Source organism: Panthera leo, chromosome F3 (genome assembly GCF_018350215.1).
Source record: "Panthera leo isolate Ple1 chromosome F3, P.leo_Ple1_pat1.1, whole genome shotgun sequence".
Taxonomy (NCBI): Eukaryota; Metazoa; Chordata; class Mammalia; order Carnivora; family Felidae; genus Panthera; species Panthera leo.
This window is the reverse complement of record NC_056696.1, coordinates 16,138,947-16,154,058: the sequence shown is the minus strand read 5'-3', so window position 1 is coordinate 16,154,058 and position 15,112 is coordinate 16,138,947. Positions and strand designations below refer to the sequence as shown.

General features: G+C 38.4%; 1 protein-coding gene across 2 annotated transcripts in view; it reads left to right on the top strand.

Moving 5' to 3' along the window:
• Window positions 1-14,529, top strand: part of ANKRD45 (ankyrin repeat domain 45) — a 49,672-nt gene extending 35,143 nt beyond the window's left edge. Inside the window, exons 4-7 of one of the 2 annotated variants that reach the window (XM_042925761.1) lie at window positions 4,318-4,412; window positions 6,592-6,730; window positions 10,070-10,251; window positions 14,259-14,529. In XM_042925761.1, coding sequence (XP_042781695.1) covers window positions 4,318-4,412; window positions 6,592-6,730; window positions 10,070-10,101 — 266 coding nt within the window. In that variant the 3' untranslated portion in view covers window positions 10,102-10,251; window positions 14,259-14,529. The remainder of the gene's footprint in view (window positions 1-4,317; window positions 4,413-6,591; window positions 6,731-10,069; window positions 10,252-14,258) is intronic. The other variant, XM_042925762.1, reaches the window with a different exon arrangement.
• The last annotated feature ends 583 nt before the right edge of the window (window positions 14,530-15,112 follow it).

The following is a 15,112-nucleotide window of genomic DNA, read 5'->3' as shown; positions in this document are numbered from 1 at the left end:
AAACAGTCATATGGTTCTTTTTTTTTATTAATGTGGTGTATCACCATGATTGATTTACAAATATTGAACCACTCTTGCAGCCCAGAAATAAATCCCACTTGATCGTCGTGAATGATTCTTTTAATGTACTGTTGGATTCCATTTGCTAGTTCTATTGAGAATTTTTGTATCCATGTTCATCAGAGGTATTGACCTGTTGTTCTCTTTTTTAGTGGAGACTGGTTTTGGTATTAGGGTAATGCTGCCCTCATAGAATGAATCTGGAAGTTTTCCTTCCATCTCTATTTTTTGTAACAGTTTGAGAAGAATAGGTATTAACTCTTCTTGAGATGTTTGGTAGAATTCTCCTGTGAAGCCATCTGGCCTTGGACTTTTGTTTGTTGGGAGACTTTTTATTATGGGTTCAGTTTCTTTGCTGGTTATCAGTCTGTTAAACGTTTTTTATTTTTTGTTGCAGTTTTAGAGTCTGTATGTTTCTAGGAATTTACCAATTCCTTTCAGGTTGTCCAGTTTGTTGGCATATAGATTTTCATAATATTCTCCTATAATTGTTTGTATTTTTGTGGTGTTGGTTGTTATTTTTCCTCTCTTATTTGTGATTTTATTTATTTGGGTCCTTTCTCTTTTCTGTTTGATAAGTCTGGCTAGAGCTTTATCAATTGTATTAAGTTTGTCAAAGAATCAGCTCCTGATTTCATTGATTTGTTCTACTGGCAGGGCTTGAACTCATGAGATCATGATCTGAGCCGAAACCAAGAATCTGACGCTTAACTGACTGAGCCATCCAGGTGACCCTCTGACTGATTCTTTTTTAACTCTTATCTCTGTGGTAATTGTCTCCCTGAAGTCTTCCATTCTTTTCTCAACTCCTATGAATATCCTTATGACTGTTGCTTTAAATTCCTGATCAGGCATGTTACTTATATCTGTTTTGATTAGATCTCTGACCATGATCTTATCTTGTTCTTTCATTTGGGATGAATTCCTTTGTCTTGGCATTCCTTTGACTTGTCTAAGTCTCTGCCGCTGCCGACGTAGTCATCGTCGTCGTCGTCGTCTTCTTCTTCAATATGGCCTCCTCTCACCCTTTAGTTGTGGAATTGTTCTGTTAGTCTTCAGGTTCATTTCTGGGGTATTTAGGATGATTTGACAGTTGTCTATTTGGGTTTGTGGGATGAGGCAAGTGTAGTGTCCTCCAACTGTGTTGCCATTTTCTTCTGTATAGTGATTTTGTTAAAGTCTCTCAAAAACTCTTACGTGGAGTTTCATGAAATTGTACGCTGATCATGGTAGACTGGATAATGGCCCCTGAAGATCTGGTCCTAATCACTGCAAGCTGTGAATGTTATAGGGCAAAATGTGCCCTATATGAATGTGCAAGCTGTGAATGTTATAGGGCAAAATGGACTTTGCAGATATGATTAGGGATTTTGAGAGTGAGACATTATCCTGGATTCTCCTGATGGACCCTAAATATAATCACAAGTGTCCTTGTAAGAGGGAAGTAGATGTTTGACATGAAGAGGAAGAGGTGAAGTGATGCTAGAAGCAGAGATTGGTGTGATGCACTTTGAAGGTATTGGGAGAAGCCACAATCTGAGGGAACAAAATTGTTAGAGGGTGAAAAAGGCAAGGAATAGGTTTTCTCCTCAGGCCTCCAGAAGGAATCAGCCCTACCCATGCCTGACTTTAGTCCAGTGAAACCAGTCTCAGACTTGTGGCATCTAGAATTATAATAGAATAAATTAATGTTTTAAGCCATCAAGTCTGTGATAATTTGTTAGAGCAGCCATAGGGAACCAATGCAGATTTCGGTGTCTGGAAGTGAGGTGCAGCTGTAACAAATACCTAAAACTGTAGAAGTGGCTTTGGAATTGGGTAATGAGTAGATGGAAGATTTTTGAGGTGCAGAATAGGAAAAGCCTAGGTTGCTTTGAGCAGATTATTGGTAGAAACATGTTAGAGATGCTGCTGGAGAGGGCTCAGAAGGAAATGAGCATGTTATTGGAAACTGGAGGAAGGGCGGTTATGGCCGAAAGCTTGGCTGAATTGTGTCCTGTCCATATATGGAAAGCAAAACTTGTAAGTGGGGAACTTGGACATGTAGCTGAAGAGATTTCCAAGCAAAGTGTTGAAGGCATGGCCTGGTTTCTTCTTGTTGTTTATAATAAAATGTGAGAGGGGAATGATAAATTGAGGAAAAAACTGTTATGTTAAAAGGGAAACAGGACTTGATGATTTGGGAAATTCTCAGCCTATCTAGGTAGCAACAGTGCTAAAATTAGAAGATTCACTGTTAGGAAAGTGTGCTTTGTAGAAAAGGCATGGGTGTGGTTGGACAGTGTTTTGTGGGTGCTGAGAAGATTGGGTGTGTGACTCATGGCTCCCCTCAGCCATCTTAGCAGAAGTCAGAAATAGAAATGAAATTATCCAAGAAAGACCTGTGGAGGAGCCTCTTGTTTAATGAAACGAGTCTCTGTGACCTGCAAGGAGACTCACAGCATTTTTGAGAATGTTATACTGGTAGGAAACATTGTCAGTTTGAACAGAGGGAAGTAGAGAAAACAAAACAGAAAAAGGCTGCTGGACTCCCCAAACCCTACAGACAGTAAATGGACTGATGAGACTATTCACCTGTAAACACATGCTACCATTCCTCAAAAAGGATGACAGGCTGGAGCCTTGTGCCACAGAGGATTCTTGCTAGGTTTTGACACCTAACAGGATTTGCATTGTGGGATTCTAAAGTTGCTTGGGACTGGTGGCTCCTGTTTTCCTTTCACTCTCTCCCTTTATGAATGCCAGTGTCAACAATTGTTGCCATTATATTTTGGAAGTAGAGAACTTGTTTTCTAGTTTCACAAGTCTATACAGATGGAGAGGAATCTTACCCCAGGATTATGGATCACACCAAAGTTTCACCCATAGCTTGTTTAGATGATTTAGATGATGAGATATGAGACTTTTGAGCTGATGATATTTTAGATGAGCATTGGACATGGGTTAATTTTGTAATGGGTTGAGACTTTTGGAGGTTAGGGTGGAGTAAATGTATTTTGCTTGTGGGATGGATGTGAACTTTAGGGCAGGCTGTGATGAGCTAAAAAATGGCTACCAAAGATATATATGTCATTATCCCTGGATCCTGTGAATGTTTCTTCATATGGCAAAAGGGATTTTGTAGATCCTTCAGTTAAGGATCTTGAGATGGAGAGATTATTCTAGATTATCCAGGTGAGACCTATGGTCCTTTGAAGATGGAGGAAGGAACCCCCCCCCCCCCCACCAGTCAAGGACACAGGCCACCACTGGCAGTTGAAAAGGGCAAGAAAATGGGTTTTCCCCTTAAGGCCCTCTGAAGTATTCAGCCTTGCCAACAGCTTGACTTTAGTCCACTGATACCAATTTCAGTCTTCTGGCCTCTAGAACTGTGGGAGAATAAATTTGTACTGTTGTAAGCCACCAAAAATTTGTGGCAATATGGTATAGCAGCCACAGGGAGCACATACATCAACCTCCAAATTAATTTGGAGTTTACCTACAATTTGAAATATTCAGTTGTTCCATCTAGGAATATGGTAAGCCTTTTCATTTATTTGAATCTTTTATTTCTCTCAAAGTGTAATTGTATTCGAACAAGTCTTGCACATTTTGTGATGACATTACTATGGGTGCTATAGTGAATGGAATTATTTTAAACACTTTTTTTTTTTTAAAAGAGAAAAGCTATTTTGGAATTTATTTTGAAGGATCATGAAGGGTAAAGCAAGTGACAGTTTGTCTATTGGAAATGAGTTTTTGTTCCTTTCTCCAGAGTAGATTATTTTTATGTTTATTTTTATTTATTTTTATTTTTTAGAGTGAGAGAGTGAGTGTGAGCAAGGGAAAGGGGGAAAGAGGGAAAGAGAGAGAATCTTAAGCAGGCTCCACACTTAGTGTGGAGCATGACAGGGGGCTTGATCCCATGACCCTGGGATTGTGACCTGAGCCAAAATCAAGAGTTGGGCGCTCAACCAACTGAGCCACCCAGGTGCCCTTCCAGAGTAGATATTTTAATGGAATATGATCTCGTTGGGATTAAGTATCACATGTTTATTTGTCTTCAAAATTTTAGGAATTATTGTAGGAACACAGTGAGTGTCCCAAAGCACTGTGCCAGTTGAGTATTACCTATCTTGAAATTCAGTGAAAGCAACCTCAACAAATCTCCTACATACAGTCTTTATAAACTCTGGATGTATAATAGTACAGTGGAAATAGTTGAGCATATTTTTTAGTCTTTGTCTTATTGTGCTATTTATTGTCCTGTTCCTTCAGATGCAAGGCTGACTCTGAAAAAATATATTGCAAAGGTCTCTGCAGCTGTTACAGACACAGAAAAGGGACCAGGGAAGCTCTTTAAGGAAGACAAGGTACTGCATTGTGACTACTGTTTGTTCAGAAGTCTTTTGAGATTTTTGCCTTTTATCTTTAATTTCTTATACTAATGCTCTAGAGGTAGGTCGTGGTCCTTGCTGGTGTCTTCTCCCTCCCTTGCTTCCTCCTTCCCTCTTATCTACCCTTACTCCTTCCTTCCTTCCCTCCTTCCTTAGTAAACTAGTGAAAAGAGAATGATAAAAATTAAATGAAATGATATTAAAGAGTGACATAGAGATACATGTACTAAGTATTACATCCAACAACATGAATACATTTTGAAATATATTGTTGAAGTGAAGAAAAAATCACCAAAGACTGTAGAGATTTTCTTATGAAATTTGAGCTTTATAGCTCAAAACCAAGCAAAATGAAACTATATTGTTTAGGGATTTGTACATATGGGGTAAAACTATTAGAAAAGAAAAGCAAAGTTATAAACACAGATTGTGATGATCTGTTGGAAGAGGGCAGGGGGATAAGTTAGGGGAGAAGCACAGAAATAGTGTTAATAGTACCGGCCATGTTCTGGTTATTCTGTTGATTAGTGAGTTCTACTGATACTCATGTCATTAAGTTTTGCTTTAAAACTTACATATACATCATATTTTAGTATCTATGTGTATATACATTACATATTTCTTAATGTTTCATATTATACATGATGGTAAACAAAGGCACAAATATAAAGACAGCTAATTCTAAAGCCAGCTTGCCACATTTACCATATACTAAGCATTACATGTGGACTAATTTATTGCTTTGGATGTACACTAAAATAAAAAGATATGCTCCAGGTACTAGAAATGTGATTTGGTTTTAAAAGATCTCTTGCATTTCTGTGCAAGATGTTCTGTGAATTCCCTGTGACTTCTAATTCTGATGAAAAAGAATTAGCTATTGCTAAAAGTGTAAGACAGCTCCAAGTCTGAGAATATGACACATTTCACTTGTGGTTCGTAAAACAGTTTACAAAATCTCTTATGAAACCAACAAAATATAGGCCAAGTTCTATTAGAGTAGCTATTGCAGCTATTAAATCTGAGAAAGAAAAATTTCCTGGCACAGACAGTACTCTGTTCAACTAGGTACTATAAAAGTTCTTTTAATTTCAATTTTTAAATATTTGGTTATTTGAGCTAGAAAATATTATGTACAAATAGTAATAATTAGAATAAAATTGAAATGCCTAAAGCAAACTTACTAGCTTTCTTTCTTCCATTTCCAGTCTTACTGTCCTGGGGTTCTGATAACAATCTTGTGTTAGTTTCACCATACAAATTTCACCATTTCAGTTATATAAACACATGTATTCACACATACAGTTTTATAAGATTTTGTTTTTTATAAAACTATATATTTATAAAATATATAAATATAAATACAAATTTATATATATTTTTTTATAAAACTATATATTTATCCTTAATTTGCTTTTTTTTCTTTTAATAATATATTATGGCCATCCTTCCAAATCCACTTGATTTTACATATGTCTGCATACACTACTGCCTATTTAATAATAGGGACAGGACATGCAAAAAATGCATTCTTTTCTCTTTCTTATTATGAACCACAGAACAATAAACATCTTAAATCAGACACCCTCCGTTTGCTGCGTGTGTGCCGAGATAGCTTTGATGCAAATTGAGAAGTTTTCAGTGAGGTGGAGCTCTTCTTGCGTTTCTGGCACTTCCTCTCTTCTGAACCCTCTGAGAAGGAATAAACTTCCTGTTGGGTTGCATCCAGTTCATACCATCCACCTATTCTCCAACCTTTGCAAACACTTCCCTTTGTCACAGGGCTCAATGAAAATAAAGAATTAGGGAGAGGATGTACACTGGCCCAGGGCTTCAGGACTGTAAATTATGAGTTTTATTTTACACAACATTCTACTAATGTTAGAGCTGCACTGACCAATATAGCAGCCACTAGCCGCATGTAGTTATTTTAAGTTAGAACCGATTAAAAATTAAATAAATCGAGTTCCTCAGTCACACTTGTCCCTTTTCTAGCACTCAGTGGATAACTGTCAAATGGTGACTACATTGGACGATGCAGATAGAGCATTTCCACCATCACAGAAAGTTCTCTTGCACAGTGCTAGTTCAGAGATACTATAGAGTTTTATTTTTTAATAAACAAGTAGAAAGTAAATTCTGTTTCTATCTCTAGAATACCATCCTCAGTGCATGCCGTACAAAAAATGAATGGTTGGAAACCCATTTGGAAGCTTCTGTCAGCGAGCTTTTGGAGCAGAAACAACAATTGGAAGATATTGTGACTCCTATCTTCACAAAAATGGCAACACCGCGTAAGTTTTGGATAAAAATGGTTTGAATGTCAGAAAAGATGAATATTCAATGTTCAATGTTATTTCTGAGGTTAACAACTTCTGATTTTGACAATCTTCATTAACCTTTTACAAGCTCATGATACAAGTATGATATAACTCCCTAGATTTATTATTAGCTTCAATATTAGTAACAATTATTATTTCTGTAGAGAATGTCTAATATTGATATTGTTGCCATTATTTATTAATTTTATATAATTTACTATGCCTTTGATTTTCAACTAGGAAAGCCAGTCCTCCTAGGAGATAGAATGGCAGAATTTGAAAAAGCACTTTCAGTATTATAACTGTGCTTTGAAAATCCTGTTGGGGGAACAGTCTCCTGTCAATGGGGAAGCTGCACTTGGTGACAGGCATCCCTAAGAATTTTTAAAATATCAGTTTTATTGAGATTTAATTCTTATACTATAAAATTCACCATTTAAAAATGCACAATCCACTGGTTTTCAATATATCCACAGAGTTATATAATCATCTAATCCACCACCATCTAATTTTAGAACATAAACACCCCAAAAGGAAACACCATACCCATTCGTAGTAACCCCTTCCCCCCGCCCTCCTTCCCATAAGGCTCCTACAACCATTTATCTTTTGTATTTCTATAGAATTACCCATTCTGGACAAGATTTGCCCATTGTGGACATTTCATGAATAGAATCATACAATTTGTGCCATTTTGTGTCTGGCTTCTTTCATTTAGCATGCTGTTTTCAAGGTCCATACATGTTGTAACATCCGTATTCCTTTTTGTTCTGAATAATATTCTTCTATGGATTCAAACTTACCCCAACTTACCTATATATTCATTAGTTGATGCATATTTAACTTTCCATGCTTTTGACTATTGTAAATAATGCTGCTGTGAACTTTTGTGTACAAATTTGTATGACTGCATGTTTTCATTTCTCTTGGGAGAATTGCTGGGCCGTATGGTAACTCCGCCTCTTCATTTGAGGAACTGCTGAATGTTTCCAATAAGCAGGGTATATGAAGATTCCAATTTATCCACAACATTATCAACATCTATCATTGTCCTTTTTTAAAAAAATTTTTTTAATCTTTATTATTTATTTTTGAGAGAGAGAGAGAGAGAGAGAGGGAATGAGCAGGGGAGGGGGCAGAGAGAGAGGGAGACATAGAATCCGAAGCAGGCTCCAGGCTCTGAGCTGGTAGCACAGAGCCCCATGCGGGGCTCGAACCCACAAACTGTGAGATAATGACCTGAGCCGAACTCAGACACTTAACAGACTGAGCCACCCAGGCGCCCCTATCATTGTCTTTTAAAAAACTTTTAGCCGTCCTAGTGGGTGTGAAGTGATACCTTAATATAGTTCAGATTTGCATTTCCTTAATTATTTTTTTTTATATTTTTTAAAGTTTTTTTTTTTTTTTTTTTTTAACGTTTATTTATTTTTGGGACAGAGAGAGACAGAGCATGAATGGGGGAGGGGCAGAGAGAGAGGGAGACACAGAATCGGAAGCAGGCTCCAGGCTCTGAGCCATCAGCCCAGAGCTTGACGCAGGGCTCGAACTCACGGACCGCGAGATCGTGACCCGGGCTGAAGTCGGACGCTTAACCGACTGAGCCACCCAGGCGCCCCTGCATTTCCTTAATTATTAATCATGTTAAACATCTTTTCATGTGCTGACTGGCTATTTGTATATTTTCTTTGGAGACGTGTCTATTGGACTCCTTTGCCCACTTTTAAATTGGGTTGTCTTTTTCTTGTTGACTTGTAAGAGTTCTTTATGTATTTTGAATTCAATTCCCTTATCTGATATGTGATTTGCAAATATTTTCTCCCATTCTGTAGATTATCTTTTCATTTTCTTGATTGTGTCCTTTGAAGCAAAAAAGCCTTTAAGTGTGAAGTCCAGTTGACCTTAGTTTTCCTTTCGTTGCTTATGTGTGCAGTGTCGTATCTAGGATACATTGACTAACCCAAGGTCACCAGCATTTACTCTTATGGGCTTTTTGGTAAGACTTTTGTAGTTTTAGCTTTTTTCATTTAGCTCTATGGTCCAATCTAAGTTATTTTTTGTGTATGATGTGAACCCATTCTTTTGAATGTTGGATTATGAGTATGCAATGATTTTTTTTTTAATCAAAAGGGGCTATGGTTTTTTAAAGGTTAAGACAATCTAATCTAGGTAGTATGGCAGAGTATCCCTTGCCATCTTTACCAGACGTCTATTGAGCATATGCATAGATAGCACACTCCTAGGTCCCCTGAAGGGAGACAGATGCTTTACACCGTCCTCGTCTTTAAGCAGCCTACTACCTAGTTTGTGAAAACTACAAACTAGAAAAGATAAACTCAGTACTGTGTATGTTCAGAGAAGCCTAGCTATTAGGAGGAAGCATCATGAAGAAAGAGGAATTGTCTGAAAGGATGGGTAGCCAGGCTGGAATATGAAGGGAGTTCTGGAATGAAGGCACCATAGGATGACAAAAGGCTTGAAGGTGGGAGTGGGGAAGTGGCCAGGATCCATCTGGCTAATTATAGTGAAGTCTGTGAGGAACAGTGAAAAATAAGGTTGAAAAGTTAACTGGTGCTCATTTCATTTAAAGTACTGAATTATAAGCTTAGAAGTTTGGTCTTTATCCGGGGCAGAGGGCTGCCATTAAATGCTTTGGGGTAAGCAGAGAAGAAGGATTCAGTAGGAGAGAATAATATGGCTTTCCTTATAAAATGGATGGAGAAGAGACTAGAGGAAGTGAGACCAACATAGTCCAAAAGTGAGATGACTAAGACCTGGTACAATCTGGTTCTCACCCTCTCTCCCTGTCATTGTGGTACAATCTGGTTCTCACCCTCTCTCTCTGTTCTACCACTGCTGTTGGCCTGGTCCATCACCTCTCCCTCCTTCCCTTCTCATCGCTAAGGAAGAATCACCTCTCTGCCCCCCCTCAGGTCTTCTATACCCCCTCCAAGCACCCCAGTATCTTATACCTTCACATGATGGAAGTGTTAGTCTTGATGGGACCTCTCAAATGACCCCCTCAAGTTACAAGGAGGAAAGTGAAGACTGGTGAGGTTAAGCAGTTTATTCAGTTATTCTATTCAATGGCAGAATTAGGAACAATAATACCAATTATATGGGAAATGTGACCTCATACCTTTAAATTAAAAAAAAAAAAAAAAAAGGTGGAGGAGAATACTAGAATTGACATACCAACCCCAAGGCTTGATTAATGACTGGTTCAGACTGGCAATTATTTGACAACTGGCTTCATTTTTGTTTTATATGGCAAGCTAATTAAATGTAATTTTAAAATCTGCTTCCTTCCAGGTCAAGTGAAAAGTGCCAAATCTGTAGTCTAAGCCATGGTCAGAAAAGAAGTCAAGATCTTACCTTCTACTGAATATATATTTTGTAAAAGACCACACTTTCTTCTAATATTTATAAAAGCAAACTTACTCATGCCAACTGAAGTTAAGAAAATACATGTAGGGCTTTATAAGAATGTTTAGGTATGAATCACCCTTTTTTTGTTCTACCCTATTCAGCACGTGTAATTCCAGACGCTCTGTCCTTGCCTCTGCTTCAAGTGTGGCTCCGTGTGAGTTCCACATGCTGCTCCCAGACAGTGTGGGTGTGAATCACTCACAAAGTCTCTCTGGAAGCTCTAAAAGCTATATAGAGAATCTAACGGTTTTCTAACAGAGGCAGGAAATTTCCATTTAACTGAGGAATTCTATTAGAAAAGACATATTAGCTATTTCCAGAGGGAAAGTTTGTTCTCCCTCTTTCAAAAGAAAAGCTATGGGAAGACATTCTGGAGCAAGGATATATTAAGAATGGTTTGGCTCGGGGTTTTCGTCTTCTTCTTCCTTCTTCCTTCTTTTTTAATTATATGGTTTATTTATTTATTTTGAGAGAGATCACTCAAGCAAGGGAGTGGAGTGACATAAATGGAGAGAGAGAGAACCCCAATCCCAAGCAGGCTCTGTGCCCAACATGGGAATCAATCCCACCAACCATGATAACATGACCTGAGCTGAAATCAAGAGTCGGACAGTTAATTGATGGAGCCACCCAGGCTCCCCTCAGGGTCCTCTTCTTAAACAACTATTACTTTTTTTGTTTTGTTTTTAATGTTTATTTTTGAGAGAGACAGATAGAGAGAGAGCAAGAGCGCCAGCGGGGAAGGGGCAAAGAGAGAGGGAGACACAGAATCTGAAGCAGGCTCCAGGCTGAGTTGTCAGCACAGAGCCTGACGCGGGGCTTGGACTCACAAACTGGGAGATTATGACCTGAGCCGAAGTCGGATGCTTAACTGACTAAGCCACCCAGGCGATCCTACAACTATTACTTTTTATATCCAAATTAAAATTTACCTGTGAGGTGGGATTTAGTCTTTTAGTAAAATCTGCTCATTTCTTTAGCTTCCTCCTCCTCCTCCTCCTCCTCCTCCTCCTCCTCCTCCTCCTCCTCCTCTCTCTCTCTCTCTCTCCACACACACATGTATATTTAGATTTCCCTTATTCTGTAGGTTTGACAATATAGATATTTTAACTGGACTCCATGCTATCTTTCTTTCTGTTCTGTTTTATATTTTTTATGATTAAAATTTTTTTTTACATTTATTTATTTTTGATGAAGAGAGACAGAGCACAAGTCGGGGAGGGGCAGAGAGAGAAAGAGACACAGAATTGGAAGCAGGCTCCAGGCTTCGAGCTCCAAGCTCTGAACTGTCAGCACAGAGCCTGACGTGGGGCTCGAACTCACCAACTGTGAGATCACGACCTGAGCCGAAGTTGGATGCTTAACCGACTGAGCCACCCAGGCACCCCCTATTTTTTATGTTTTAAATATCAGTGTTGGTTTGGTTTCATATTAGTGGTTTGGAATGTCTTTTTTTCCCCTAGTTTATCTAAAAGCCCCCAAACCTTCTACTACTCTGATTTTCCTGAAAATTTTTATAGAAACAACATGTTAAAAAAAAACAACCACATTTATGTGTTGTTCTTAAGACCTTTTCTTTTTTGTCCTACACTAAAAGCTAGTTTTTCATTATAGAGGGGATGGCAAAGAAAAAAGCAATTCAGTAATTGCTCATCAGCTGACACTTTCTCAACTACGGTTTTGAGATAACACTTTAAATTTGTGTCACAGATTTTTAAGTTTTGAGATCTTTTTTATGCATGATCAATTCCATTTCAGCAATTCCATTCCATTTTTGCCTTAAGCAAAAGAATAGGGCAATAACTCTCACTCCCTCTGGTAGATCCAATGGGTGTTTGTGGAGTTCTACAAGGAAGGAGGTCTATCTGTGTTGGCTCTGCTCTCTTACTATTGTACATTGTGAGAAGTCTGTTACCTTTAAGGACTGCAGTAATTTGGGACAAGGCTAGTTGCCATTTTTATTGTTTCTACCGTATTTTCTGAGACTTGATCTTGAGTATGTCGTTACCTTCCAGGCAATGTGGTCCTGATGATTAGGGGGATGATTCCTGAATCTTACTTCAAAGATTCGTAGATAAAACTGAGACAGTTCTGGAGATCCTTAATATAAAATAAACCTCTCTCTCCTTTATTCGCCTTTTAGTTCTTCTCTTCCAACTTCTTGAAGCTTTTGATGTATGTAGTAGCGCTGTCTTTTTAAAACTCCTTGACTGGCACCCTTATGTCATTGTGGTTCCTTTACTGCTTTTCTAACTCCTTTACCAGCTGCTGCGGTCTGAATGTGTTGTATGTCATGCCCCCACCCCTCCCCCCTGCAAATTCACATGTTAAAATCTAATGCTCAAAGTGATAATATTAGGAGGTGGAGCCTTTCGGAGGTGATTAGGTTGTGAGGGCAGAACCCTCTTGAATGGGATTAGGTTCTTATAAAAGAGACCTCCAGACAGTTCCCTTGCCCTTAGCACCCATGTGAGGTTACAGCAAAATGAGCCGTATAGGAGGTAGGCTCTCACCAGACACTGAATCTTTTGGCACCATAATCTTGGACTTCCCAGCCTCCAGAACTGTAAGAAATAAATGTTTGTTGTTTATAAAGTAGCCAGCTATGGTCTTTTGTTGTAGCAGCCTGAACTAAGATGCCAATTCCTATTCTTCATCTTGCCTCCAGCAATGGAAACTTCTCAAAAGTCAGTCTGTCTTACAGACATTTCTATGTCAGTTATGCCTCAATAAAGATGAAAAAAAAAAAAAAAGCCTATTCTGACCTTTGGCAAAGCAGTCTATAATTCTTCACCCCGTGACCTTTTTTATCCCCAGTGTTAGGAAGAACGAATCCCTCCTTCTCTGGAGTATCTGTAGTGCTAATAGCCACATATATATTCTATTTAATTGTTCACATATTTGTCTTCCCTTGCGGATTATGAGCTTTTTGAGGGTAGGGGATTTGTCATGTTTTTCTTCATACCTCAAGAGCCCATAAGGTAGTAAGTTAGTAAATAACAGTTGAATGAATTCTCTTTTGGTGCTACCTTATTCATAGAGTTCTTTCTAAAAATGACTCCTGAACCCTTCACTCCATTACCTTCTTTGTGCCAGTGCCCTGTTGCGGCTCCCGCTTCTCCGGCCCCACACACGTACAACGTCATGACTGTGTATCTAGTTTCTCCTCTGTTTTCTGACCTTCATCTTGCATGCTGTACTAGTTTTTAGGCATGTGAACCTGGTGATTACCAAAGGATTCCTGGATCCCATGTCAAAGATTCCGCTGATGTGAGGATCTGAGTTTAGAGAGATATAGTACTTCTTGTGATCTGTTGTTGCATTGAATTATACATTTATTCATAGGAGAGTTCAAATGCCCATATGCTTTGAGTTTGAGCTGCTACACAGGTAGGTGCAGGACTTCTTCTGAACACCCGTAGAGTAATTACAATTTCAATGTGCAGACTAGTAAATTAAATTATTTAGAAAGGGGTCAAGTAAAGGCTAAATTCAGTGCTATGATAAACGCTAGACAGTGGTTCCTGAGACTTCTGTAGTTTGATTGGAAAAATGTGAAAAAATGGAGGAGATTGATATGACATCATTAAGAAAACAAGTACTATCTGCTATCACTGTTATTTAATAAAAGAGAAGATTTTAACATCAGAAAAGAAGGGAAGGTGTGATTTCATTGTTAGGTTCTGTCCTTTAAATTGAATAAATTAAGCTTTATTATGAACTGTTATATTTTTCTCATTATGCCATGTATGATGGAACTTTTGTCATGAATCACCACTGGTCTATGGTCCAGCCTTTGAGAACTGCTCTAGACTGAGTTGAAGCAGGCAGAATGCTATTAAGGTGAACATGATGCCCCAAATTATAAAGGGCTGACAATACACTCTGATTTTTTTTAATCTAAAATGTGATACATTGTATTTTCCAAGTTGGCCCCATCTCCTGTCCTACATGCTCTTCTTACAATGTAATCGTGACATTCCTCACATAGAGAGGTGGGTCTCTACTCTCTCCTCTTGAATCTGGGCAGGCCTGTGCTTATCGTGGAAGTAATACTATGTGATTTCCATAGATCATAAAAGGTGATGCAGTTTCCAGCTAGTTCATTTGAGATGCTCAGTCTTGGAAACCAGTCTGTGTGGAGAGACCCATATGGACAGAAACTGAGGCCCTAACCCACAGCCCTGTCTGAGCTTCAGCTAACAGTCACTGCTAGTGAGCCATCTCGGAAGCAGATCCGTCAATCAAGCCACCACAGCCAATGCAGTATGGAGCCTTCTCTGTTGAGTCCTGCTAAAATTGTAGATGTCAGCTAAATAAATGATTGTTGTTGTTTTAACCTACTAAGTTTTGTGTCTCTTTGTTATGCAGTAATGTATAACATACACATTTTAGACTGTGGAAGCAAGAAAATGACATAACAAACCCCTCTCCTGGGGGAGAGGATTAGATTGGAATGACAAAGGAATGAGAGAGTAGAATTTCATTGTCACAAGATAACTTCCTTGAAAATAAACTACAAATTGATGAATAATGTTCATTTGTTTAAATTTATACTATATTTGTTTTTAGTGATTGTATTTGAGGCAAAAATCTATTAAGTTTGGCATCGCATAATTGGGATACATTTGACCTCCTATGAAGAGTAATATTGTTTCTTCAAATTAAGTACCAGAAGTACCTAAAATATGTGATATTGCCTTTTTGGAACCCCAGAGGGCCTAGAGGAGAGTGTTCGTGAAAGTCTGCAGAATCTTTAAAGGTCTCTGGGAGGTTATTAGTGGGAGTTTATAGGAAGGGGAAGAAAATGTTATTAGAAACTGGAGAAGAGAGGCCCTTGTTATGTGATGGTGGTAAATTTGACCACACTGTTGTCTAAGTAATGAACTCAATGGTCCTGCTAAGGATTTTTCTAGATAGTGTTCA